Source organism: Mobula hypostoma, chromosome 2 (genome assembly GCF_963921235.1).
Source record: "Mobula hypostoma chromosome 2, sMobHyp1.1, whole genome shotgun sequence".
In the NCBI taxonomy this organism is placed as follows: domain Eukaryota; kingdom Metazoa; phylum Chordata; class Chondrichthyes; order Myliobatiformes; family Myliobatidae; genus Mobula; species Mobula hypostoma.
Window position 1 is genome coordinate 182,189,846 of NC_086098.1, and position 26,066 is coordinate 182,215,911.

The 26,066-nt window shown below is 41.4% G+C and overlaps 1 protein-coding gene across 2 annotated transcripts in view; it reads left to right on the plus strand.

Moving 5' to 3' along the window:
• ift52 (intraflagellar transport 52 homolog (Chlamydomonas)) overlaps positions 1–22,582 on the plus strand; it is a 35,108-nt gene extending 12,526 nt beyond the window's left edge. The window contains exons 7-14 of one of the 2 annotated variants that reach the window (XM_063041195.1): positions 626–752; positions 2,577–2,663; positions 9,506–9,574; positions 10,993–11,147; positions 11,749–11,836; positions 21,012–21,120; positions 21,909–22,048; positions 22,203–22,581. In XM_063041195.1, the coding sequence (XP_062897265.1) occupies positions 626–752; positions 2,577–2,663; positions 9,506–9,574; positions 10,993–11,147; positions 11,749–11,836; positions 21,012–21,120; positions 21,909–22,048; positions 22,203–22,256 (829 nt within the window). In that variant the 3' untranslated portion in view covers positions 22,257–22,581. Of the gene's footprint in view, positions 1–625; positions 753–2,576; positions 2,664–9,505; positions 9,575–10,992; positions 11,148–11,748; positions 11,837–21,011; positions 21,121–21,908; positions 22,049–22,202 lie in introns of both variants that reach the window. The other variant, XM_063041196.1, reaches the window with a different exon arrangement.
• Positions 22,583–26,066: the final 3,484 nt, after the last annotated feature.

Consider the following 26,066-nt stretch of genomic DNA (forward strand, 5'->3'; position numbering starts at 1 on the left):
ACATGATTTGTACTTTTGACAATTATCTTTGTGATTTGAATATGTTATTTGGCAGCTTTCAGAAAAACGTCAGTATCTTTATGAATAAATTGTAGACTAAATTATGTGATAAACTATCAGTGAAGAATTTACATATTCAAAACATTATCCAGTCACCTGCTTGTAATAACTGCTCTTGTGCTATTTTCTATTGCAATATCTTTATAAGTAGCAAAGTAGAATAGCTCTCTAACATACTGTGCCTCAAATTAATAAATATAAATTGATTCATCTTTATTCTAGTCCAAATGAAGATAAATGTAAACCAAAAGGATTTCAAGTACATTTATGACAATTGAAATACATAATCATGTAGCATAATGGATGTTTATTCACAAAATGTTATGGTTATATGCTTTCAACAATTAAAAAATACACCAATAATAGTGGTAAATAAAAAAACTTCTACCTATCTGTAATCCACTGAAAATAAATTGTAGGGTCCAATTGATGCTAATGGAGATGCAATCGCATGTAGGTCTAATTTGCTGAAGTTAATAGATTCCCAGAAATGTTTCAATGTTAAGTTGTGGACAAGTTTGCTGTTTTGTGCTTAAGTTAACCTTATTGTCATTATGTACTACAGAGCCCTAACGTTTGTTTATCCATTTGGTGCTACACTGAGTGTAATGAAACCAGCCATTGCAGTGCTGTCTACGGGTTCTGTATGTTTTCCCCTCAACAGGCCTATTCTGGCATTCTACAATTCCAAGGTACTGTTTCAAGTAATATCTACAAATATTTAAATAGTTTCCATTAGTGTAGAATTTGTTAGTTTCTTGTCAGCTTATTACTGAGGGTATAAGGTACAAGTCTGGACTGCTTACTAGAGAAGGGATAATTGCCATATGAGGAAATGCAGCAAAGATTCACAATATTTGTTCCTGGGATGGCAGGTTTGCTGTATGAGGAGACAGTGAATAGATGTTTGTCTGTTAAGAAGAATGTGAGGCACTCTCATTGAAACACAATTTTTTACAAAGTTCTAAAGGGTAGCTGCAAGGATGGTGTTTCCCCTGGCTGAAGAGTTTAATACCTCGGGGTCATAGTCTCAAAGCAAAGAGCTATTTAGGATTTCTTCATGCAATAGGTGGTGAATCCACGGAATTCTTTAGCCTGGAGGACTTTGAAAACTTGGGTCACTGAGTTCATTCAAATTGGAAATTAATAGATTTCTAGATATTAAAGGGACTGTGGGATATCTGTATAGTGCAGGAAATGACACTGGGGTACAGGATCAGTTATATCTTGATGGATGGCAGAACAGGCAAAAGAGACCTGTTGCAAACTAGAAGAATGCATTTTGGAAAGTCGAACGGAAAGGATGTGATTTGTAAATGATAGGCCATTAGGGAATGTTGATAAACATTGGGGTTCAAGACTGCAGTTCCCCTTGATATTCAATAAATGTGCCAGAAAATTATGGATTTTTATTGTTAAGTGCATTATTAGTTGCCACAAATTCCCTGACGATGAGAATTAACTTTTGAGTAGGCATTTCATTCCTTCAGATTTTAATCATTGCTGACAATGTTTAAATTTTGCCTGCATTGTCTCTTTAATTTGCTTTCTATGCATAATTAACCATTGAAGTTGGTAGTTTCTGATTTAGGCCATGCACATCTCAGTAAGAATTCTAAAGTTGGATTGGTTAAGTAGATGCACAGTTGGATATCTTGTCCTCTGTTTCTATCAAGCCTCAGTCAAGACCCCTGAGTATTTTGTTTTTATTTCTAGTTAGTTCTAGTTCCAGTGCAAAAGCTCCCAGAAAGTCCAGTGGAAGGCAAATACTGTTCATTTGACCTGACCAAGAAATCAAGACTAGTAATGGCAGGCTGTGGCAACCATGTCACTCTTTGTAGCCTGCTTCTTTCATATCATCTTGAAGCTTTATTTTGAAACAGACATTTTATTTACCGGGTGTGCAACACCGTTAGGAAAAAGGCCAAGTTGTAAAATTTTAAAAAACATTAACAGATGAAATTTAATTTAATGGAAAAAGAAACAATTATTTCTAGCAATTGTTTAAATTTTCATTATTAAATAATGTGGTTTATTACCAAAGCAGTTCAATAGTTTAAGAACAAATGTGTGTTGAAGGATTATGCATACATGTATTCTTCTAGGTTCAGAAAGTAGGTCAATGCTTAGTGTTTTTTTCCACTGTAAGTCCCTTTGAAAGTAAACTAGATTGCAACGAGCCTGATTATAAGGACAGTGGTGATAAGCCAAATGAACCTATTATAAAATGATAATTTTCAGATGTTTAGACCAAGGGAGAACAGAAAAGAAGCAATGTGCATCATAGATTGATCATTGTGATCTTCTTAAATATTTAAAACTTATGGAATGGCATTTATCATGGTCCTACCTGCAAAGGGAATGTGTCAAATATTTTAGGTGAAAATACCCGAAGCATCTTCATGTGTAATTAAGTGAGGCAAGAAACATGGAACCTTAAAAGCTTACAATGACTCAGAATAGTGAACAGACTTCAATTGTCTTGATCATAAAAAATTCAAGCTTTTTTTTAACAGCTTCAAGGTGGAAAATTGGCTGTGCTGGGATCTTGTCACATGATAAGTGACCAATACTTTGACAAAGAAGAAAATGGCAAAATCATGGTATGTAATCATGGTATTAAAATATTAGATTCATCTATTGGTTTATTGTGGTCAAAATGTTCCAACAAAGTAAATGAAAGATAATTAATAGCCACTCAAAATTGTGAATGACAAATGATAGGGCATGTACTTAATTGTAGGAATAACTTCATATCTATTTTTAATAGATTTGTAATTTTAATACTTTACTAAGGAAAGGAAAGGTACATCGCATCCGGAGTTTCTCTGGTTAGCGAACAATTTCCCTCCACGCCTCTCTGACATAGTGGGGAACCGCGTACAAGGCAAGTTACAGCAGTGGTTTGCCATTGCCTTCTGCCAGGTGAGTTTCCAAAAAGATCACCAGCTCGTTACACAGCACAGATGGAAAGTGTGCAGGGGAGCCGGCTGGATTCGAACTCAGGACCTTTCGTTCCGAAGCACAGCACTGATGCCACTACGCCACCAGCTGGGTCAATACTTTACTAACTTTTTTTTAAAAAAATTACTATTACAACATCTCATCTGGTCACAACTGGGTTGTTCATTTCTGCAGTGTGATCTTTCTGGCTTATATCAATGGCCAGAAAATCTCAATTGTCACAGCATCTGTCAAACTAACGTCCATCAGATTTTTCACCCAATCCTTATCCAGCTCTCCTGAACTTCTTGGTGGTATTCAACCACACAATGTACTTCAGCAGTCTATTCCATATTTCATCTCATTGCATAAAACAATTCAGTCTAAACTGTCTTTCTCAACCTTTTTGCCCTGGAGGAACTCTTGAAATAATTTTCAGGTCTCAGCAACCCCTGCATAAAAATATCTAGAGCTCATGGTACATTAGCATGATCAGTAATTTGTAGATATAACAATCCAAAAATAATTGTCCTTGCTCTTTTGAGTAGGGAATGAATTTTTAGCCAACCTTTCTTGGGGAAAAAAAAACAGGTAGTTAAGCTTAGCTTACCTTTCTTGAAATTACTGTTTCTTTCTCCTTCATAAATTTTAAAAACTCTTAACACAAAAATAATAGATTTCACAATCCTGGGACAAACTTGAGATAAGCACACATGGATTTCACCTTCAACTGAAATGAGACGATTTCTATCCTTGCTCTTGATGCTTGTTATACAAGAGAAAGCTTGCTCACACAGGTAAGAAGTTGAAAACGGCAGCAAGACGTTCATTGCTTTCCTATGAATAGCAGGATACTCTTTTTTTTCACTAAAATCCAGAACATCCAGGGGCAGGTCAGTAAATCTCTTCTTGAGTGCATGATGTGACAAAAGAGGGTTACAAAAGTACACATAGACTAAGATGTTAACTGTCCTGTGCTAGCACCAGTGGGATCAACAGTTGATCTGCCACCTGTCTTCAGGAGAGAGAGATAAGTAAGACAATGGAGCAGCATTTGGAAATGTTAATGAAGAGACGAGAGAGTTTAACGGAAGGAGACACCGGTCTGAATATTGTCAAGACCGGCTCCTTTTGAACCCTGAACTGTTTGAAGTGTGATGGACAGGCGATACCTCAGCAGGGGGATAAAAAGGGGCAGGTTCGCTAAGACACCACACACGACACCACGAGGTAGCAAGACCCTGGAAGCGGTGCGCCTCCACAAGTTGGTGGGAGTTTTTGGAGGTCTGGTTGCGGGATCAGCCATAGACGCACAGGGTGGAAAGATACGGTCGGCGGGAACCTGGTGTGTGTCCGCCCTTGCCTGGATGCCGGGTTCACCGCTGAAGAATGATCGTGTCTGGAACGGAGGGGTCACAGTTGGTGACATCAGAAGACATTACCAAGGACTCGCCCGAAAGCCAACTGTGAGGAATATGGAAGGTCTGTGTGGAATCCGTTTTGAATATTCATTCGCTTTCGCTCTCTCTCCTTTTCCCCACCCAACGGCACAACAGTGATCACTGCGAACTGAACTGAACTTTGCGTCACTTGAAACTGGTGATTTACCCCTAGACTGTGATAGAGCTTGATTGATCCTATTAACCTAGTTCTGTGTACATGTGTGTTTATTCATTGCTAATCTGTTGCATTTATATCCTTACTATTAGAGTACTGTGTTGCTTATTTCTTTAATAAAACTTTCTTAGTTCCAGTAATCCAGACTCCAACTGGGTGGTCCATTTCTGCTGGTTTGGCAACCCAGTTACCGGGTACGTAACAATGATCAGAGTGCAGCTTACAAAGTTCTTCCTCTTCTCTCAAACTAAAGTTCTCAGGCTGAACAGAAGATTCAGAGAAAGTGTCCCTCACCCAGTCATACACATGTTGAAAGGGAGGAAAAATACTGTTCAATTTTGTTCTGCAGTTCTTCCAGGTGCTTTTCAATAAGACTCGAGATGTTCTGGTATCCTTCCTCACTCTCAAGCCCAAGCAGCAGTGGAAACATTTTAAAATTTTCTTTTGCAACATGATTTTTCCAAAGATTCAGTTTCCTTTTAAGTCCAAGAATCTTGTCACTTGCGAGTCAAAATATTTTCTCCAAGGCCTTGCAGAGACTTGTTCAACTGGTTCATATGATGAAACCTGTCTGTTAAGAAGCTAGTTTCTGCAGCCGTTCTTCATCTTCAAAGCACTTAGCAAAATCTGGCCTACTATTTTCTTGAAAGTACTCCTGCAATTTACCTTTCAGCTCAAACACCCTGTTGAGAACTCTTCCTCTGTTAAGCCTCCAGATTTCTATATGTAGCAGGAGATTGGTGTGCTCTTTGTCCAGATTTTCACAGTTTTTTAAACATTCTCGAGTGAGCTGGTTTTAAAGTTACTATGTAACTTGCTTCCTCAGTCTTTTTACTGACGATGACTTTATTTTCGAAAGCTTTAATCTGTTTGTTTTGAGGCTCCAATCATTGTATAAATCAGGGGTCCCCAACCTTTCTTGCACTGTGGACCGGTTTTAATATTGACAATATTCTTGCCGACCTGGGGGGGGGGGGGGTGTTCAAGTAGGGTTAAACTCACCTCAACATGTCTTTTACAGTTAGGGTTGCCAACTTTCTCACTCCCAAATAAGGGACAAGAGTAGCAGTCAAATACGGACACTTGTGTTTACCCGGAGAAAGACTACCATGACCATGAAGCCTATGTGACGTCCCACAAATCGGTTTTGGCTTAATCTTCCTGACTACACTGTACATACATTTTTTCTACTTTATATAGGCTGTGTATTTATCATATCATTCCTGCTTTTACTATATGTTAGTGTTATTTTAGGTTTTATGTGTTATTTGGTATGATTTGGTAGGTTATTTTTTGGGTCTGGGAACGCTCAAAAATTTTTCCCATATAAATTAATGGTAATTGCTTCTTCGCTTTACGCCATTTCAGCTTATGAACGGTTTCGTCGCAACGTTCTACATTAGTGGGGGAAATACGGGGCAAGGGAGGTCCCATATGGGACGAACCAATTCAGCCTAATATACGGGATGTCCCAGCAAATACGGGACAGTTGGCAACCCTATGTTCAAGTTCAACAGTGTGTGATAGGGAATGAGGAAAGGTGCAGCTGACTCATATCGTTTCCTCGCGGCCCGGTGGTTAAAGACCACTGGTTTAAAATAATCACCTTTATGTGCCATATGGCTGTGATTTGTAAAGTGTCTTTTCAATTTTGCTGGAGACATTGCTACATTTGCAAGTTGTTTGTCACAGACTAGGCGCAATGGAATAAGACAACTTGGATCACTGATCCATGTAAAATCTATTGATAAGTAGCTTCCATTGTAAAGGTATGGTACCAGCTGATTACTTTACTCCCCCAGAAGAGGCTGGTAGACTTTTTCTGGAGCAGCAGGAGGCATTGCATCTCTGCTGTGATCCTGAGTCTTCCAGTCGTGGAGGGTGGTGAGTCATTGGTGTGTGTGCACACCCAGCTAGCAGCTCTCCGCCTCAGGATACTGCAGAGATACCTGAAAAGCAACCACCCTCTGAGATGGCATGCACTGGCTACTTACTTACCCTGCCAGGGACACTGCCTGCGGGAGGGCACTTGGCTTCCAGTGGACAGCATCAGCTGCACTGCTTTGAGGGAACTGCCTCGCTTTTACCAAGAACTGTTCAGGGTATGGCGTCCAGTCTCATCTGGACAGGGTACTCCTGCACCGGTGTGGTGGCAGTACTCTAGCTGCGAGGGGACCTGGTCCCCATCCTATCATGGTGAATGTCGAGGGAGCTTAGGGAAGTACAGGGGTTCCGGCTGCACCACCGCCTGATGGGCCAGAGGCCTTGGGATACTACACGGGAGAGGATCCCTCACAACGTGAGCCATCTCACAGGGATGCCCTTCCATGACGCTCCAAAGCACTTCTTGTACGGTCTGCTCTTGCACACCTTTCACATCCTTCCCTTTGTCTGCCAATCAAGCTCGCCTTGGTGCTCTCTTTTACCATTCAGCGACTGAAGAGGTCTCTTTATTCAGGGGTCTTGCCCCTGTACATTGGGGACCTGCAGTGGAAATGTTGCATAGGGCAGTTCTGTGCAACAGGTCTTTAAGCAGGTTCACTGACAGCACATCCACCTGTCCATTCAGTGGCCAGGAGGAGTCAGTGTACCATGCTTACATGGAGTGTGAGAGATTGCAGCCCCTGTTTGAATATCTGAAGTGGCTGCTGCTCAGGTTCTGGTTACACTTTAGCCCCATGCTCCTTGTATACGTCTTCCATACCTTATAGTATGGAAGAGGGTGGTTGTGAGGAGGATCTACTGGTGGGCTTGCTGCTGGACTAGGCCAAGATGGCCATTCACAGGTCTAGGTGGTGGACAGTCGAGGGCTCTGCCAGGGTCAACTGCCTGTCCCTCTTCCGAGGATACATTTGTGTCCAGCTCTCCTTGGAGAGGGAGCATGCGGTCACAATGGGTACAGTGGAGGATTTCCAGGAGTGGTGGGCCACCAGGGAATTGACTGTTTTATAGACAGCAGTAATCATATTTAATTTGAATTTACTCACTGTCTTGTAAATTCTTAATGTACTTTGTGTAATTGTTTAAGTAAATTTTTATAGTTCTGTAAAAACAAAAGACATACTTTTTTTGTGTCCTTTATTTCACCAGTTCTGTGAAATGTCTCAGAAGATTGTAATTCTTTATCGTTAACCTTATCAGAATTGTGCGTAGGCCTAGGCCTAAGATCCTCCTCTTCCATCTCACAGCTCTTCAAAAATCGCCACACTGAACAGTCCTTAAAATGAAAATTTCCCTCCAATGTTCTCCTACACCGATTGAGTTTGTTCACTCCCATGAGTCAGTCGGCAGCACGCAAGGGGAAGTTGGAAGAGGTCATTCGGGAGGGAGAGACTGACATCACAGCCCAAGTTGGGAGAATCCATTCAATTCTTGGAAACCTCACTTTATGCTCCTCATCGGCCTACCGTCCTCCCCTCTGTGCAATACAGTGCACACCAATTATAAACAGCCTCCCCCCTATCTTGCATCAAAAACTGAGAATAGGTAGAGTCCTACTGTGCATTACCATACTGGGCTGAAACTACCAATGGGCTACTCGGTCACTGCCCACACTGCAAGTGCTAGCATCACGCATTGTTCAAAAAACGATGTTTTTTTTTATCACTATCTCTCACGGAACCCCTATCGACTTCTCATGGAACCCTGCTTAAGAAACCCTGGTCTAAGCTGTACTTTTACTCCAATTATTTCAAAGTTTAGTTCAATTTTAGCATCTATACCTGGGTTTTGAATTACCATTTAGTATCTCAAACACTTCTACAAGATCACTTGAAACAGCTTGGTTCACTGTAAACATCCTCTCATAACTCAACTATCTAACCATAATCAGTTCAATCACCTTTCAAAATAAATCTTTGAATGCCTGGGGACTTCTTTCAGAATATGAAAATCAAAGTCAGTTTTATTGTCATATGCACAAGTACATGTATGTACAGATGCAATGAAAATGTTGCATAGCATATACAAGCAGCATTCACAAAAAAATCTTAAAATTTTACTGAACTTTTATAAGTATGATATCAACTAGGACAAAAATAACAAAATCCCATTTAGTGCAAAGTGATCGTTGTGTTGCCATTTGAGTAAGTGGTTAAAGTTGTTTTGATTGTTTCAAGAGCCGAATGTTGAAGTAGATTTTCTTAAACTTCATCATATGGGACTTTAGACTTCTGTACCTTTTGCCTAACTGTAGCTCCATGAAGATGGCATGGCCTAGGTTGTGGGGATCTTTGTTGACAGATGTTGCCTTTTTGAGGCTTTGCCTCCTGTGGATACCACCAATGAGGCGAGGGATCTGCTTGTGATGTATTGGGCAGCTTCTTTCATTCCTGCGTGGGCTCATGGCCAAGTGGTTAAGGCATTGGACTAGCATTGGAAGGTCGTGAGTTCGAGCCCCAGCCAAGGCAACGCGTCTTGAGCAAGGCACTTAATCACACATTGCTGTGCGACGACACTGGTGCCAAGCTGTGTGGGTCCTAATGCCCTTCCCTTGGACAACATTAGTGTTGTGGAGAGGGGAGACTTGCAGTATGGGCAACTGCTGGTCTTCCATACAACCTTGCCCAGGCCTGCGCCCTGGAGAGTGAAGACTTTCCAGGCACAGATCCATGGTCTCGCAAGACTAATGGATGCCTTTTTCATTCCTGCACATTTGAATTGTTATAGTAGACCAGTCAACACTGATCAGGTAGTATTGCTAGACTAGCACTTCAGTACAAATTCAGCCATCTTCTGAGGTATGCCTCAAATTCTTGTGATTATAAGATATCTAACTGAATGCATCCAAAAAGAATACCCACAACTATTCACTGAGATCTGTGGATAATGTCTAAAAAATATGTGGTGGTTATTGATCCTTCAATTTTTACTCCTTTTGTTCCAGGATGTTGTTTTTCAGTGGCTGACTACAAATGAAATCCAGTTAAACCAAATTGATGCTGAGGATCCAGAGGTAAATCATGAGAACTAATTGGTAGATTCTGGATCATTTCTTAGTTGTAAGACATAGGAGCAGAATTAGGTTATTCAGCCCATTGAGTGATATTCTATCATGGCTGATTTATTATCCTTCTCAATCCCATTCTCCTTGTACCCTTTGACTCCTGACTAATCAAGAACCGATCAACCTCCCTTTTAAATATACTCAATGATATGGCCTCCACAGCCATTAGACATAGACTATATATAACACAGAAAACTTTGCCCTTGATTCAAGAGAGAAATCAATAGCTCAGAAGCAGGCTTACTATCTCTGGCATATGTCATGAAATGTGTTGTTTATGGGTTCATTGTTCATTCAGACATCTGACAGCAGAGAGGAAGAAGCTGTTTCTGAATCATTGAGTGTGTGCCTTCAGGTTCCCGTACTTCCTCCTTGATGGTAGCAACGAGAAGAGGAAATGTCCTGGGTAATGGGGGTCCTTAATGATGGATGCAGCCTTTTTTAGGCATTGCCTTTTGAAGATATCCTTAATGATCATATGTAATAGTTACATTTTAGTTAGCTGTAATGGATGCCCTAAAAATACAAAAGGGTTACTGTGTTAAGAATCAACAAGTGAAAGACTCCCAATTATGAAGCACTTTCACATCTTCATTAGTTAACATTGTTGAGGATAAAAATATATACAGTGTTAATTCTAGCTTACTTTTATTGTTTAGGCAGAACCTAGTTAATTACTGCTGCTCACCATGATTAGGTGAGCCAGAGCCACAGAGCAAAAATTGGAAGCATAGGGTCTTAGAGTTGTCCATCACAGAAACAAGCCTTTGACATACTATGTGCATTCTAACCTTTGTACTACAATCTACATTAATCTCATTATCTAAATTAATCTTGCTTTGTGTTTAACTGCCCTTAGCCTTGGCAGTTCAAGTATCTCAATACTTTTAAAAACTCACAAGAGCATCTGCCTTTGCCACCTCTTCAGACAGCACATCCAACTACCCTCTTGTGAAAAATCTGCCCTTTTATCCTCTTTAAACCCCACACCTTTTAGCTAAACCTATGCCTCCTCTACCATAGAAAAAATAATTTTATTACCTACCCTTTCTGTTTTCTTCAAATTTACATACCTATATTAGCTCACCCCTCAGCCTCCTCTGCTCCAGGAAAAACAAACCTAGGCTATCCAGTTTCTCCTTATAATTTTAAAGTTTCCATTTTCTCCCTAAATCTGCTCATATTACCAAATTCTCCAAATGTTACTTAATATAACATGGTGTAAAATTTCACTTGATAATGCTCATAAGTGTTTTGGGTTGTTTTATGATATTAAATGTGTAAATATAATTCCAAATTCTTTGGTAAATTAAATGAAAAAATTATTCAATGTTTTTGTATTATTAATGGAAAAATTCAATCTTAAGATTTCAGATTACACCATGCTTCCAGATACAGCTAAACTATCTGACAGACTGAGGAGTTGCTTGCAGGAAGGAGATGAAAATCCACGAGATTTTACCACGCTATTTGACATGTCACTCTTTAAACTGGACACAATGGCACTCCCAAAAGTTATCACGTCAGTATTAAATTGAAACTGTCTACTTTTATTTAAGAGCCAGATTTTAAGAAAGAAACTAGAATTTAAAACAACTGATAATGAACATTTCTTTAATCTTTGTTCAAACCATGTGTTACTCCCTCACAATTCAAAGAACCAGTTCAAAGTAAATTTGTTATGAAAGTCCATACATGTCACCATATTCAACCCTGACTGAGTCTGACATTAATGTACTACATTGCCAAATTGGGTCATAGGGCTATTTTTCTGTTTCATAAGGCTTGATATGGCCATAAATTCCCTCATAATATTGAAATTATAAAACTAAATTGTTTAGAGCTTTGTTCTATCCAACTTTTAAGGTACCCAGTTAGCACGCTACTTCAGACTTTAAATGATTGGCCGCCCATCATCTCAGCCAAAAAAATACCACGACTCATGGGACATTTCACTCACTTTGATAATTGAAATAATGACCAAAACAAAATATTTTTTCAAACCAAAGGAAAATAACGGCTATCAAAGTGTAGATAATTAAACATTGTTGAAATCTAAGTTACATTATATCTGCAGTGTTTGAGCCAACGATGCAGTCTTACAAGATTTCATGCATTTCCAGGGCATATGAACAACTGAATGTGAAACATGAATCACTCCAACTGATACAACCTCAGTTTGAAACACCACTCCCTACACTACAGCCAGCTGTAAGTGCAGATCTGCAAACTATTAAACAATACAAAAAACAACCATAACTGTATTAAAGGCAAAATAAATCAAATGACCTATGTTATGCTTATTATGCTCTTCGTACAGTAATTTACTCAGTTTTATTTTTAGGTGAGCATCATAGGAAGATCTGTACAAATTTTTATTATCATCGAAGTAATGTTGAAAATGTTAAGGTGATAAGTTTCATGAGAACTGTAGTCTTGCAATAATAGTCTTTTTGACAACATTAGTACTTTGTAAATCAGACAATAACAGTGATAGTGTGATGAATGTAAATGTGTTCGTAAATTTTCTTTTGGGATAGGCATGTTCTGGGGCCTCCAGCTCCGTATAGTTGATTCTTACAATAAAGGAGGATGCAAGGTGTACCTTACCCATCAAAATTACAAAATATTATCATAGAAACAGAAAACCTGCAGCACAATACAGGCCCTTCGGCCCACAAGGCGAACATGTCCCTATTTTAGAAATTACTAGGGTTACCCATAGCCCTCTATTTTACTAAGCTCCATGTACCTATCCAGGAGTCTCTTTAAAGACCCTATCGTATCTGCCTCCACCACCGTTGCCTTCAGCCCATTCCACGCATTCACCACTTTCTGCATTTTAAAAAAAAAACAAACTTACCCCTGACATCTCCTCTGTACCTACTCCCAAGTACCTTAAACAATAGAACCATAGAAACTACAGCACAGAAACAGGCCTTTTGGCCCTTCTTGGCTGTGCCAAACCATTTTCTGCCTAGTCCCACTGACCTGCACATGGACCATATCCCTCCATACACGTCCCATCCATGTATCTGTCCAATTTATTCTTAAATGTTAAAAAAGAACCCGCATTTACCACCTTGTCTGGTAGCTCATTCCATACTCCCACCACTCTGTGTGAAGAAGCCCCAATAATGTTTCCTTTAAACTTTTCCCCCCCTCACCCTTAACCCATGTCCTCTGGTTTTTTTTCTCCCCTTGCCTCAGTGGAAAAAGCCTGCTTGCATTCGCTCTATCAATACCCATCATAATTTTATATACCTCTATCAAATCTCCCCTCATTCTTCTATGCTCCAGGGAATAAAGTCCTAACCTATTCAACCTTACTTTGTAAATGAATTTCTCAAGTCCCAGCAACATCCTTGTAAACCTTCTCTGCACTCTTTCAACCTTATTTATATCCTTCCTGTAATTTGGTGACCAAAACTGAACACAGTACTCCAGATTCGGCCTCACCAATGCCTTATACAACCTCATCATAACATTCCAGCTCTTATACTCAATACTTTGATTAATAAAGGCCAATGTACCAAAAGCTCTCTTTACGACCCTATCTACCTGTGGCAACACTTTTAGGGAATTTTGTATCTGTATTCCCAGATCCCTCTGTTCCACTGCACTCCTCAGTGCCTTACCATTAACCCTGTATGTTCTACCTTGGTTTGTCCTTCCAACATGCAATACCTCACACTTGTCTGTATTAAACTCCACCTGCCATTTTTCAGCCCATTTTTCCAGCTGGTCCAAGTCCCTCTGCAGGCTCTGAAAACCTTCCTCACTGTCTACTACACCTCCAATCTTTGTATCATCAGCAAATTTGCTGATCCAATTTACCACATTATCATCCAGATCATTGATATAGATGACAAATAACAATGGACCCAGCACTGATCCCTGTGGCACACCACTAGTCACAGGCCTCCACTCGGAGAAGCAATTCTCTACTACCACTCTTTGGCTTCTACCATTGAGCCAATGTCTAATCCAAATTTACCACCTCTCCATGTATACCTAGCGACTGAACTTTCCTAACTAACCTCCCATGCAGGACCTTGTCAAAGGCCTTACTGAAGTCCATGTAGACAATATCCACTGCCTTCCCTTCATCCACTTTCCTGGTAACCTCCTCGAAAAACTCCAATAGATTGGTCAAACATGACCTACCACGCACAAAGCCATGTTGACTCTCCCTAATAAGTCCCTGTCTATCCAAATGCTTGTAGATTCTGTCTCTTAGTACTCCCTCCAATAACTTACCTACTACTGACGTTAAACTTACTGGCCTATAATTTCCTGGATAACTTTTTGATCCTTTTTTAAACAACGGAACAACATGAGCCACTCTCTAATCCTCCAGCACCTCACCTATAGACAGCGACATTTTAAATATTTCTGCCAGGGCCCCTGCAATTTCAACACTAGTCTCCTTCAAGATCCGAGGGGACACCCTGTCAGGTCCCGGGGATTTATCCACTAATTTTCCTCAAGACAGCAAGAACCTCCTCCTTTTCGATCTGTACAGTTTCCATGATCTCACTACTTGTTTCCCTTAATTCCATAGACTTCATGCCAGCTTCCTTAGTAAATACAGACGCAAAAAACCTATTTAAGATCTCCCCCATTTCCTTTGGTTCCGCACATAGCCGACCACTCTGATCTTCAAGAGGACCAATTTTGTCCCTTACAGTCCTTTTGCTCTTAATATACCTGTAAAAGCTCTTTGGATTATCCTTCACTTTGACTGCCAAGGCAACCTCATGTCTTCTTTTAGCCCTCCTGATTTCTTTCTTAAGTATTTTCTTGCACTTCTTATACTCCTCAAGCACCTCATTTACTCCCTGCTTCCTATACATGTCATACAACTCCCTCTTCTTCTTAATCAGAGTTGCAATATCCCTTGAGAACCAAGGTTCCTTATTCCTATTCACTTTGCCTTTAATCCTGACAGGAACATACAAATTCTGCACTCTCAAAATTTCTCCTTTGAAGGCTTCCCACCTACCGATCACATCCTTGCCAGAGAACAACCTGTCCCAATCCACGCTTTTTAGATCCTTTCTCATTTCTTCAAATTTGGCCTTCTTCCAGTTCAGAACCTCAACCCTAGGACCAGATCTATCCTTGTCCATGATCAAGTTGAAACTAATGGTGTTATGATCACTGGAACCAAAGTGCTCCCCTACACAGACTTCTGTCACTTGTCCTAACTCGTTTCCTAACAGGAGATCCAATATTGCATCCCCTCTAGTTGGTCCCTCTATATATTGATTTAGAAAACTTTCCTGAACACATTTTACAAACTCTAAACCATCTAGATCCCTAACAGTATGGGAGACCCAATCAATATATGGAAAATTAAAATCCCCTACCACCACAACTTTATGTTTCCTGCAGTGGCCTGCTATCTCTCTGCAGATTTGCTCTTCCAATTCTCGTTGACTATTGGGTGGTCTGTAATACAATCCCACTAATGTGGCCATACCTTTCCTGTTTCTCGGCTCCACCCACAAGGTCTCAGTAGACAAGCCCTCTAATCTGTCCAGCCTGAGCACTGCTGTAATATTTTCCCTAACAAGCAATGCTACTCCCCCACCTTTCATTCCTCTGCCTCAGTCACATCTGAAACATCAGAACCCTGAAATATTAAGCTGCCAGTCCTGCCCCTCCTGTAGCCAAGTTTCACTAATTGCTATAACGTCATAATTCCACGTGTCAATCCACGCCCTCAACTCATCCGCCTTTCCCACAATACTCCTAGCATTGAAATATATACACCTCAGAAGATTTTTACCACCACTCACAACCTTTCTATTAGTGGATTTGCTTGAACTTTTAATGTCATTTATTTTCACCCCAGCCACACTGTCAGCTCTGGCACTCTGGTTCCCATCCCCCTTCAAATCTAGTTTAAAGCCCCCCCAATAGCATTAACAAACCTCCCTGAAAGGATATTGGTCCCCCTGTAGTTCAAGTGTAACCCGTCTCTCTTGTACACGTCCCACCTGCCCCAGAAGAGGTCCCAATTATCCTGAAATCTGAAACCCTGCTCCCTACACCAGTTCCTCAGCCACTTGTTCATCCTCCAGAGCATCCTATTCCTACCCTCACTGGCATGTAGCACAGGTAGCAATCCTGAGATTACCACCCTCGAGGTCCTGCTTTTCAACTTCCTACCAAGCTCTCTATACTCACTCTCCAGGACCTCCTCACTCTTCCTTGCTATGTCATTGGTACCAATATGCACCACGACATCTGGCTGATCACTCTCCCACTTCAGAATGTCATGCAATCGATCAGAGACTTCCTTGACCCTAGCAGCCGGAGGCAAAAAACCATCCTGGATTCTCTGTCACGACCACAGAACCTCCTATCTGCACCTCTAACTATCGAGTCCCCTATCACTACCGCTCTCCTCTTTTCCCCCCTCCCTTCTGCACTGCTGAGCCAGACTCAGTGCCAGAGATCCGGCTACTGCAGTTTGTCCCAGGTAAGTCATCCCCCCCAACAGTATCCAATGCGGTATACTTGTTTTTGAGGGGAATGGCCACAGGGGAACCCTGCTCTGCCTGCCCTTTCCTCTTCCCTCACCTGACAGTGACCCAATTTCCTGTCCTCTGCTCCTTTGGTGTAACTACCTCCCTGTTGCTACTATCTATAATCTCCTCATTCTCCCGAATGATCTGCAGGTCATCCAGCTCCTGCTCCAGTTCCCTAACGCGGTTTGTTAGGAGCTCCAGCTGGATGCACTTCTTGCAGGTGTCACTGTCAGGGACACCGGAGGGCTCCCTAACTTCCCACATCCTGCAAGAGGAGCATTCCAACATCCTGCCTGGCATTCTCTCTACGCTAGACAATCTGAATAAAAATCTTACCGGAACCTACACTGGCCTCTGCCTGCTCTCGCCAAAGCCTGTTGAGCCAAAGCCATCCCACTCTGACTCAGTCCACTCCGACGATGGCCGCTGTATATGGTGGTCTGCTTTTTAAACCTTGGCGCGCTACGTCATGCACCTGCGCAGTGCAGACCCTACTCCCCGAGCAGTGTTTAACAAAAAAAAAATGACTTTTTCTACCCGAATTCTTCCACTCTTCTTCAGCTGATTGCTTCGACTAAAACAAGAACCGTTGAAATTTTCTCTTTTTAAACCTTGGCGTGCTATGTCACGCACCTGCGCAGTGCAGCCCCTACTCCCCGAGTAGTGTTTAAGAAAAAAAAAATGACTTTTTCTACCCGAATTCTTCCACTCTCTTCTTCAGCTGCTTGCTTCGACGGAAACCTGTGCCCTCTTGTGGCAGCCATTTCAGCTCTGTGAAAAAGCCTCTGACTATCCACACAATCAATGCCTGTCATCATCTTATACTCCTCTATCAGGTCTCCTCTCATCCTCTGTCACTCCAAGGAGAAAAGGCCACAGTTCACGCAACCTGTTTTCATAAGACATGCTCCCCAATCCTGGAAACATCCTTTTAAGTCTCCTCTGCACCCTTTCTATGGTTTCCACATCCTTCCTCTAGTGAGGCAACCAGAATTGAGCACAGTACTCCAAGTGGAGTCTGACCAAGGTCCTATATAGCTGCAACATACCTCTCAGCTCCTAAATTCAATTCCACAATTGATGAAGGCCAATACACCGTATGCTTTGTTAACCACAGAGTCAACCTGCGCAGCTGCTTTGAGCATCCTATGGACTCGGACCCCAGGATCCCTCTGATCCTCCACACTGCCAAGAGTCTTACCATTAATACTATATTCTGCCATCATATTTGACCTACCAAAATGTACCACTTCACACTTATCTGTGTTGAACTCCATCTGCCACTTCTCAGCCCAGTTTTGTATCTTATCAATGACTCACTGCAACCGACAGCTCTCTACACTATCCACAACACCCCCAATCTTTATGTCATCAGCAAACTTACTAACCCATCCCTTCACTTCCTCATCCAGGTTATTTATAAATAGCAAAGAGTAAGGGTCCCAGAACAGATCCCTGAGGCACACCACTGGTCACCGACCTCCATGCAGAATATGGCCCATCTACAATCACTCTTTGCCTTCTGTGGGCAAGCTAGTTCTGGATCCACAAAGCAAGGTCCCCTTGGATCCCGTGCCTCCTTACTTTCTCAATAAGCCTTGTATGGGGTACCTTTTCAAATGCTTAGCTGAAATCCCTATATACTACATCTACTGCTCTTCCTTCATCAATGTGTTTAGTCACATCCTCAAAAAATTCAATCAGGCTCATAAGGCACGACCTGCCTTTGACAAAGCGACGCTGACTATCCTAATAATATTATGCATTTCCAAATGTTCGTAAATCCTGCCTCTCAGGATCTTCTTCATCAACTGAAGTAAGACTCACTGGTCTATAATTTCCTGGGCTATCTCTACTCCCTTTCTTGAATAAGGGAAAAACATCTGTAACCCTCCAATCCTCCGGAATCTCTCCCATCCCCATTGATGATGCAAAGATCATCACCAGAGGCTCAGCAATCTCCTCCCTCACCTCCCACTGTAGCCTGGGGTACATCTCATCTGGTACCGATGACTTATCCAACTTGATGCTTTTCAAAAGCTCCAGCACATCCTCTTTCTTAATATCTACATACTCAAGCTTTTCAGTCCACTGTAAGTCATCCCTACAATCACCAAGATCCTTTTCCATAGTGAGTACTGAAGTATTCATTAACTACCTCTGCTATTTCCTCCGGTTCCATACACACTTTCCCACTGTCACACTTGATAGGTCCTATTCTTTCATGTCTTGTCCTCTTGCTCTTCACATACCTGTAGAATGCCTTGGGGTTTTCCTTAATCCTGCCCACCAAGGCCTTCTCATGGTCCTTTCTGGCTCTCCTACTTTCCTTCTTAAGCTCCTTCCTGTTTGCTTTATAATCTTCTAGATCTCTAACATTACCTAGCTCTCTGAACCTTTTGTAAGCTTTTCTTCTTAACTAGATTTACTACAGCCTTTGTACACCACAGTTCCTGTACCCTAATATAACTTCTCTCTCATTGGAACACACCCATGCAGAACTCCACAAATATCCCGACCATTTGCCACATTTCTTCAGTACCTTTCCCTGAGAACATCCGTTCCCAATCTAAGCTTCCAAGTTCCTGCCTGATAGCTTCATAATTCCCCTTACTCCAGTTAAACGCTTTTCTAACTTGTCTGTTCCTATCTCTCTCCAATGCTATTGTAAAGGAGATAGAATTATGATCACACTCTCCAAAATGCCTCCCACTGAGAGATCTGACACCTGACCGGGTTCATTTCCCAATACCAAATCAAGTACAGTCTCTTCTTTTGTAGGCTTATCTACATATTGTGTCAAGAAACCTTCCTGAACACACCTAACAAACTCCACCCCATCTAAATCCCTTGCTCTAGGGACATGCCAATCGATATTTGGGAAATTAAGATCTCCCACCATGACAACTCTGTTATTATTACACCTTTCCCAGGATCTGTTTCCCTATCTGCTCCTTGATATCTCTGTTACTATTGGGCGGCCTGTAAAAAAAAAACACACACAGTAGAGTTATTGACCCCTTCCTGTTCCTAACCTCCACCCACAGAGACTCCGTAGACAGTCCCTCCATGACATCCACCTTTTCTACAGCCGTGACACTATCTCTGATCAACAGTGCCTCTCTCCCTGTCCTTTCTGAAACGTCTAAAACCTGGCACTTGAAGTAATCATTCCTGTCCCTGAGCCATCCAAGTCTCTGTAATGGCCGCCACATCATAGCTCCAAGTACTGATCCACACTCCAAGCTCATCCACTTTGTTCACAATACTCCTTGCGTTAAAATAGACACATCTCAAACCATCGGTCTGAGCACGTCCCTTCTTTATCACCTGCCTATCCTCCCTCACACACTGTCTCCAAGCTTTCTCTATTTATGAGCCAACCTCTTCTTCTCCAGTCTCTTCAGTTCAGTTCCCACCCCCCAACAATTCTAGTTTAAACTCTCCCCAGTAGCCTTAGCAAACCTCCCCGCAAGGATATTGGTCCCCCTGGGATTCAAGTGCAACCTGTTCTTTTTGTACGGGTCACACCTGCCCCAAAAGAGGTCCCAATGATCCAGAAATCTGAATCCCTGGCCCCTGCTCCAATCCCTCAGCCATGCATTTATCCTCCACCTCATTCTATTCCTATACTCACTGTCACATGACACAGACAGTAGTCCCGAGATGACTACCTTTGAAGTCCTGCTTCTCAATTCCTTCCTAACTCCCTGTAGTCTGTTTTCAGGAACTCTTCCCTTTTCTTACCTACGTCATTGATACCAATATGTACCATGACCTCTGGCTGTTCTCCCTCCCACTGCAGGATATCGTGGACGCGATCTGAAACACCTGGACCCTGGGAGGCAAACTACCATCAGAGTTTCTTTCCTGCGTCCACAGAATCACCTATCTGACCCCCTAACTATAGAGTCCCCCATCAGTACTGCCTTTCTCTTCCTTTCACTGCCTTCTGAGCCATAGGGCTGGACTCTATGCCAGAGGCACATCCACTGTTGCTTCCCCCAGGTAGGCTGTTTCTCCCCCCTCCTCCCTCCCCCCCAAACAGTACTCAAACAGGAGTACTTATTATTCAAGGGGCCAGCCACAGGGGTACTCTCTAGTACCTGACTCTTCCCCTTCCCTCTCCTGACTGTTACCCACTTGTCTGTCTCCCCAGGCCCCGGTATGACCACCTGCCTATAACTCCTTTCCATCACCCCCTCGCTCTCCCTGACAAGACGAAGGTCATCAAGCTGCAACTCCAGTTCCCTAACACGGTCCCTTAGGAGCTGCAGCTCAACACACCTGATGCAGATATGGCCGTACAGGAGGCTGGGAGACTCCAGGACTTCCCACATCTGACACCCAGCACAGAACACCAGCCTCACACATTCTTCCTTTCCACAATTAACATAGGTAAACCTACCTCACACAGGAGGAAATCTGCAGATGCTGGAATTTCAAACAACACACACAAAAGTTGCTGGTGAACGCAGCAGTCCAGGCAGTATCTATAGGAAAAGGTACAGTCGACATTTCGGGCCAAGACTCGGCCTGAAACATCGACTGTATCTAAACCTACCTCACCTTGTTCCGTTACCGCCCAAGCCCTCTCACTCTGCTGCCTGCTCCAAATGCTGCCCGCTGGACATGGCTGTCTTCTTTTTTAAACTTTTCCCGCTCTACTGGTTGACGTCACGCACCTGCGCAGTCTTGCCTCTCTTTACCCCAAGTAGTAAAATGCCTTCGCTCCAGAAATCCTTCACTGTTCCACTCGCAGCCTTCTTGCTTCGAATCTGTTCAGTGTGTACAATATTTACATTGGCATGGGGCATGAATATTGTACATTTATTATTGTTCATCAGGTTTTTCCTCCCTCCTTTCGAGAGTTGCCAGCACCGACATTGGACCTCTTTGATCTTGACGAAACATTTTCATCTGAGAAAGTGAGGCTTGCTCAGCTGACTAACAAATGTGAGCAAATAATTTTTTTAGTTGACTATTTCTATACCTCGTATCAAGTGCTGCCTTTGCTTTGAACATTTGCTGTTTTTGTGGCCTAATATTTTTCAGATTACATAAATTGCAGTTTGCTGAAGGGCCCGTTGCGATGATGTTTGCTCAAGTGGAAGGTCAGCAAATCAGTGGAGGCAATTACCTCTGCTGAACTGCCAGTCATAACGTGAAAATCAGACAAGTGCCAACAGTTAATAGCAAGGCCACATTGAACAATTGCCCCAACATCTACTTTGAGGGGTATTTTCACAAAGATAAAAAAAAAATACATTTCTGTATAGTTGTTTAGGAAGATAATTGCCATGTTTGTATATTTTCTTTTGAGTTAGGAATATTTTACAACTCTACATCGTTGATTCTAATAACAAATGTGCCAATATGATCCAAGAAAACTCTGCACTTTTCACTTTTTTTTTTAAAAAAGATTAACAGTAGTCTGTGGTGTAATCTTTCAGTAGCATGCACACCCCCACACTCGTAGCTCATATTATTGAGCCAGGTTAAATGATAAATGAACTGAGAGAGCAGCTTCAATCAGACATTCAATTACCAAGGCTAGCAGAAGGATATAATCTACTACTAGTAGCCACAATACTTGACCTTGCTTAATATCACCAAAGAAAATATTCTGTTTTAGATATTGTTTACTCTTGCCTGGCATATTCATGAGTTGCTATATGATAGAAGGGTTCACAAGAGCCTACTATGTGTTTAATGAAAACAAACTGGCATTGGCTTCTTTTCAGGTACTGAGGACGATCTAGAATTCTACGTTCGTAAGTGTGGTGATATTCTTGGTGTATCAAATAGACAAGAAAACAAAGATGCAAAAGAAATTTTGGAACACATCTTTTTCCAAGTGGTGGAATTTAAGAAACTGAATCAGGTAAAATTTAAAGGCATGATTAAAAATCTGCAGCAAATAAGTCATAAACAACACAAGTCTCTTTAAAATTGTATACTGATATTAGAATTCAATAAGACTTGATTTCTTCTAAATTGATTTTAGTCCTGAATGATTATATTCTGTTTCTCCACAGGAGCATGACATAGACACAAATGAAGCTGGAATAATTACCTTGCAGAATAATTGAAACCAAGTAGTTGTACTTGGAGATTTCATCAGCACTTTGTCCTTTTACAAAATGTAACTTGCAAATTGTTAGATTCCTTACGCAAAATGTATATTTTTGTACTGAAAGAGTTGATCACTTTGGCTGTCTACAACTTTGAGATGTTTCATACACTACAGATAGATCTAAGATAATGGTCAATTCATTCTCTAGAGCAATTTCCTGTTTGTAAATATCTCCATTTACCAAATCTTATTCATCCTAGTTCAGAATTTAACTCTTACTTTGAATTATTTTCATATTATTTACTTTAAGCTTTGCTGTTTACCAGTTTGTACTTTTTATTTGTAAATAAAGATTTTTTTAATTATGCAAGGCTTGTCTTGTTTTGAATAGCAACTTCAATAGCAAAGTAAAAATGTACAGGAGCTCTGTCAACTTGTACAATTATATGAAATGAAACACTAAATAGTGCCCCAACCTCTGAAATGGCAGATTATATTTTGTTTCCTAGTCAATTTTCTCTTGTAAGTATCAGTATGTGACTTCAAATCTGTTCATTTTTCTAGGTTTGGATGATACTGTAATCAGTATTTGCTACCTTCATAAGATGGTGGTGATATACTGGCAGCACTCCAGTGAAGTTACTCCCGCAGTGTTTTTGGATAACATGTTCTAGGCTTTCTCAGGATGAATCTGTGAAGAATAATTTATCTTGTACTTTTGGCTGAACACTGAAACCTTCAGCTGTGCATCCAACACTCACTCCAAGTCCTATAGCCTTAGAGCAGGAGTTCCCAACCTGGTGTCTATAGCCCCCTCAGCAAGACCCATGGTATAATAAAGGTTGGGAAGCTCTGCTTTAGAAAATAGGGATACTCTGGGAGTCAGAACAGTATAGCACAGAAGCAGGCCTTTTGACCCATCTAGTTCTGCCTAGTCCCATCAACCCACACTTGGACCATAGCCTTTCATTCCAAACTTCCTCTCAGTAGCTTTAAGTGGTCTGCCACTGTCTAAGCTTAGAGTTCACCCACAAGGACAGATGCACTTGTGTCATCTAGATTGAGGAAAAGGTTAATACTATTAAGTTTATTTGGTTACTCAGTTAAAAATAGTACCCTATTTTCTCATTCAATTCAAACTGTAGCACAGTTCAATTCCTCCATTTTCCTTTCCCTGAAATGAAGATACATTTCTGTGCATATTGAGCCTTTTATAAACCAAGTATGCTGCCAGCTATGATTTGTACTACAAATTTGATAGTAGTCTCCAGAAAAAAAAGGAACTGGCTATTTGAATTTTAAAAAATGATGTATGCCATTGTTGAATAGTTATTGCTATGCTCAAAATGATGGTTCTACAATGTGATGGCATTCTCCTGTGACACTATATAATCAGTGGCCATCTGTACTGGCATTAGTAATGCTAATGTATGTGGGGCAGAGGCAAAAGGAATCTTGGAAGCAAGATTGTAAATTGAATAAAGGAAAATGAAGTGAAATATTACTTCCATTTGGTATTGGCTGCAGTAATGTCATAGGAAAGTACAGCCCTTCTAGTCCATGCCAAGCTATTTAAACTGCCTAGTCCCAATCAATACCCCTACTATCCACATACCTATCCAAACTTCTCAAACATTGAAATCGAACTTGCATACACCACTTGTACAGGCAGCTCATTCCACACCCACCACCCTCTGAGTAAGGAAGTTTCCCTTCATGTTCCCCTTAAACTTTTCACCCTTAACCCATGACCTCCAGTTGTAGTTCCACCCAACCTCAGTGGAAAAAGCCCTTCAATTTTGTATAGCTCTGTCAAATCTCCCCTCAATCTTCTACGTACGAAGGAATAAAGCCCTAACCTATTCAACTCTTTCCTTGTAACTCAGATCCTCTAGTCACGGTAACATCCTTGTAAATTTTCTCTATACTTTACAGTGCCTTTATTTCCTGAGAAAACTAAAGAAATGTGGCCTGTCCCCTAAAACCCTCACTAATTTTTATAGATGCACCATAGAAAGTATTCTTCTAGGGTGCATCACAAGCTGGTATGGAAGTTGTCCTGTCCAAGACTGAAAGAAGCTGCAGAAGATCGTGAACACGGCGCAGCACATCACACAAACCAATCTTCCGTCCGTGGACTCACTTTACACTGCACGCTGTTGGAGCAGTGCTGCCAGGATAATCAAGGACATGACCCACCCAGCCAACACACTTTTCGTCCCTCTTCCCTCCAGGAGAAGGTTCAGGAGCTTGAAGACTTGTACAGCCAGATTTGGGAACAGCTTCTTTCCCAACTGTGACAAGACTGCTGAACAGATCCTGACCCAGACCAGAGCCGTACCCTCCAAATATCTGGACCTGCCTCTTGGTTTTTTTGTACTACCTCACTTCCCATTTTTCTATTTTCCATTTATGATTTATAATTTAAATGTTTAATTTACTAATTTTAACTAGTTTTAATATTTGTAATCCAGGGAGTTTGAAGCACAGAATCAAATATCACTGTGATGATTGTACGTTCTAGTACCAATTGTTTGGCGACAATAACATATACTCTTTCAGCCTTATTTACACCTTCCCTATAGGGAGGTGACCAAAACTGCACACCATATTCCAAATTAGGCCTCACCAATATACAATTTTAACATAACATCCCATTTTCTGTACTCAGCACTTTGCTTTATGAAGGCCAATGTGCCAGAAGCTTTCCTTACATCCCTAGCAAGTTGTGCCATCACTTTCAATGAATTAGGGACCTACATTTCCAGATTCCCTTGTTCTACCTCAATCCTCAGTGCCCTACTACTCAGGGTGCAAGACCCAATCTTGTTGATCCTAAAGTGCAACATTCCACACTTATCTGCATTAAATTTCATCTGCCATTTTTCAGCTGGTCCAGATCCCACTGCAAGCCAGGATAGTCTTCCTAACTGTTCAGTGCACCCCCAATCTTGGTGTCATCTGCAAGTACAGATGAAAAGTGCAACTCATCAAACACCAATCCCTGTGGTACTCCACCAGTCAGAGGCAACAATCTACTACCTCTCTAGTTTCTCCCACAAAGTCAATCTCCAATCCAATTTACTACCTCACCTTGAATGCCAAGTGACTAAACCTTCTTGACCAATCTCCCACACAGGACCTTGTCAAAGGCATTGCTAAAGTCAGACAGACAACATCCACTGCATTGCCTTCAATTTTCCTGGTAACTTCCTTGGGGAAAAAAAAACACTTATGATTGGTTAGACAATGCCTACATGCAAAGTTGTGCTGACCATCCTTAATCAGTACATGTCAATCCAAATGCTTATTAGGTCCTTTAGAATACCTTTCAATAATTTTCCCACTGCCTACCCCAGGCTCACCAGCCTATAATTTCCTGTTTTTTTTTTAAAAATAAAAAAAGCCTTTCATAAACAGAACAACATTGGTTATCTTCTAGTCCTCTGGTACCTCACTTCAGGTTAGTGAATATTCAGATCACTTTCTCTAGAGAAATCTTTACTTAATATTTCAATGGAGTGCAGATTTAACTATTGTAGTAGTTTGCTTTTGGTGGAAAACAACACGCAAAATCCCGAAGATGCTGGAAATAACACTGAAAATACACTGACAACATTATGTGGATAGAACTGTCGTTTCACGTCAGAGGGATACACGTGGGAACTGTATTTTACCTACTCCCTGTAGTGACATAAAGGGCGCATGCATATGCATACCGAAGTGGCGTTCTCCTGAACTTGATTGAGAAGTTCAAGAAAAATCCGTGCACGTGTTAGAATTTAACATGTCTGCCTCATAAGTGCGCAATATCGAATCTAAAGAC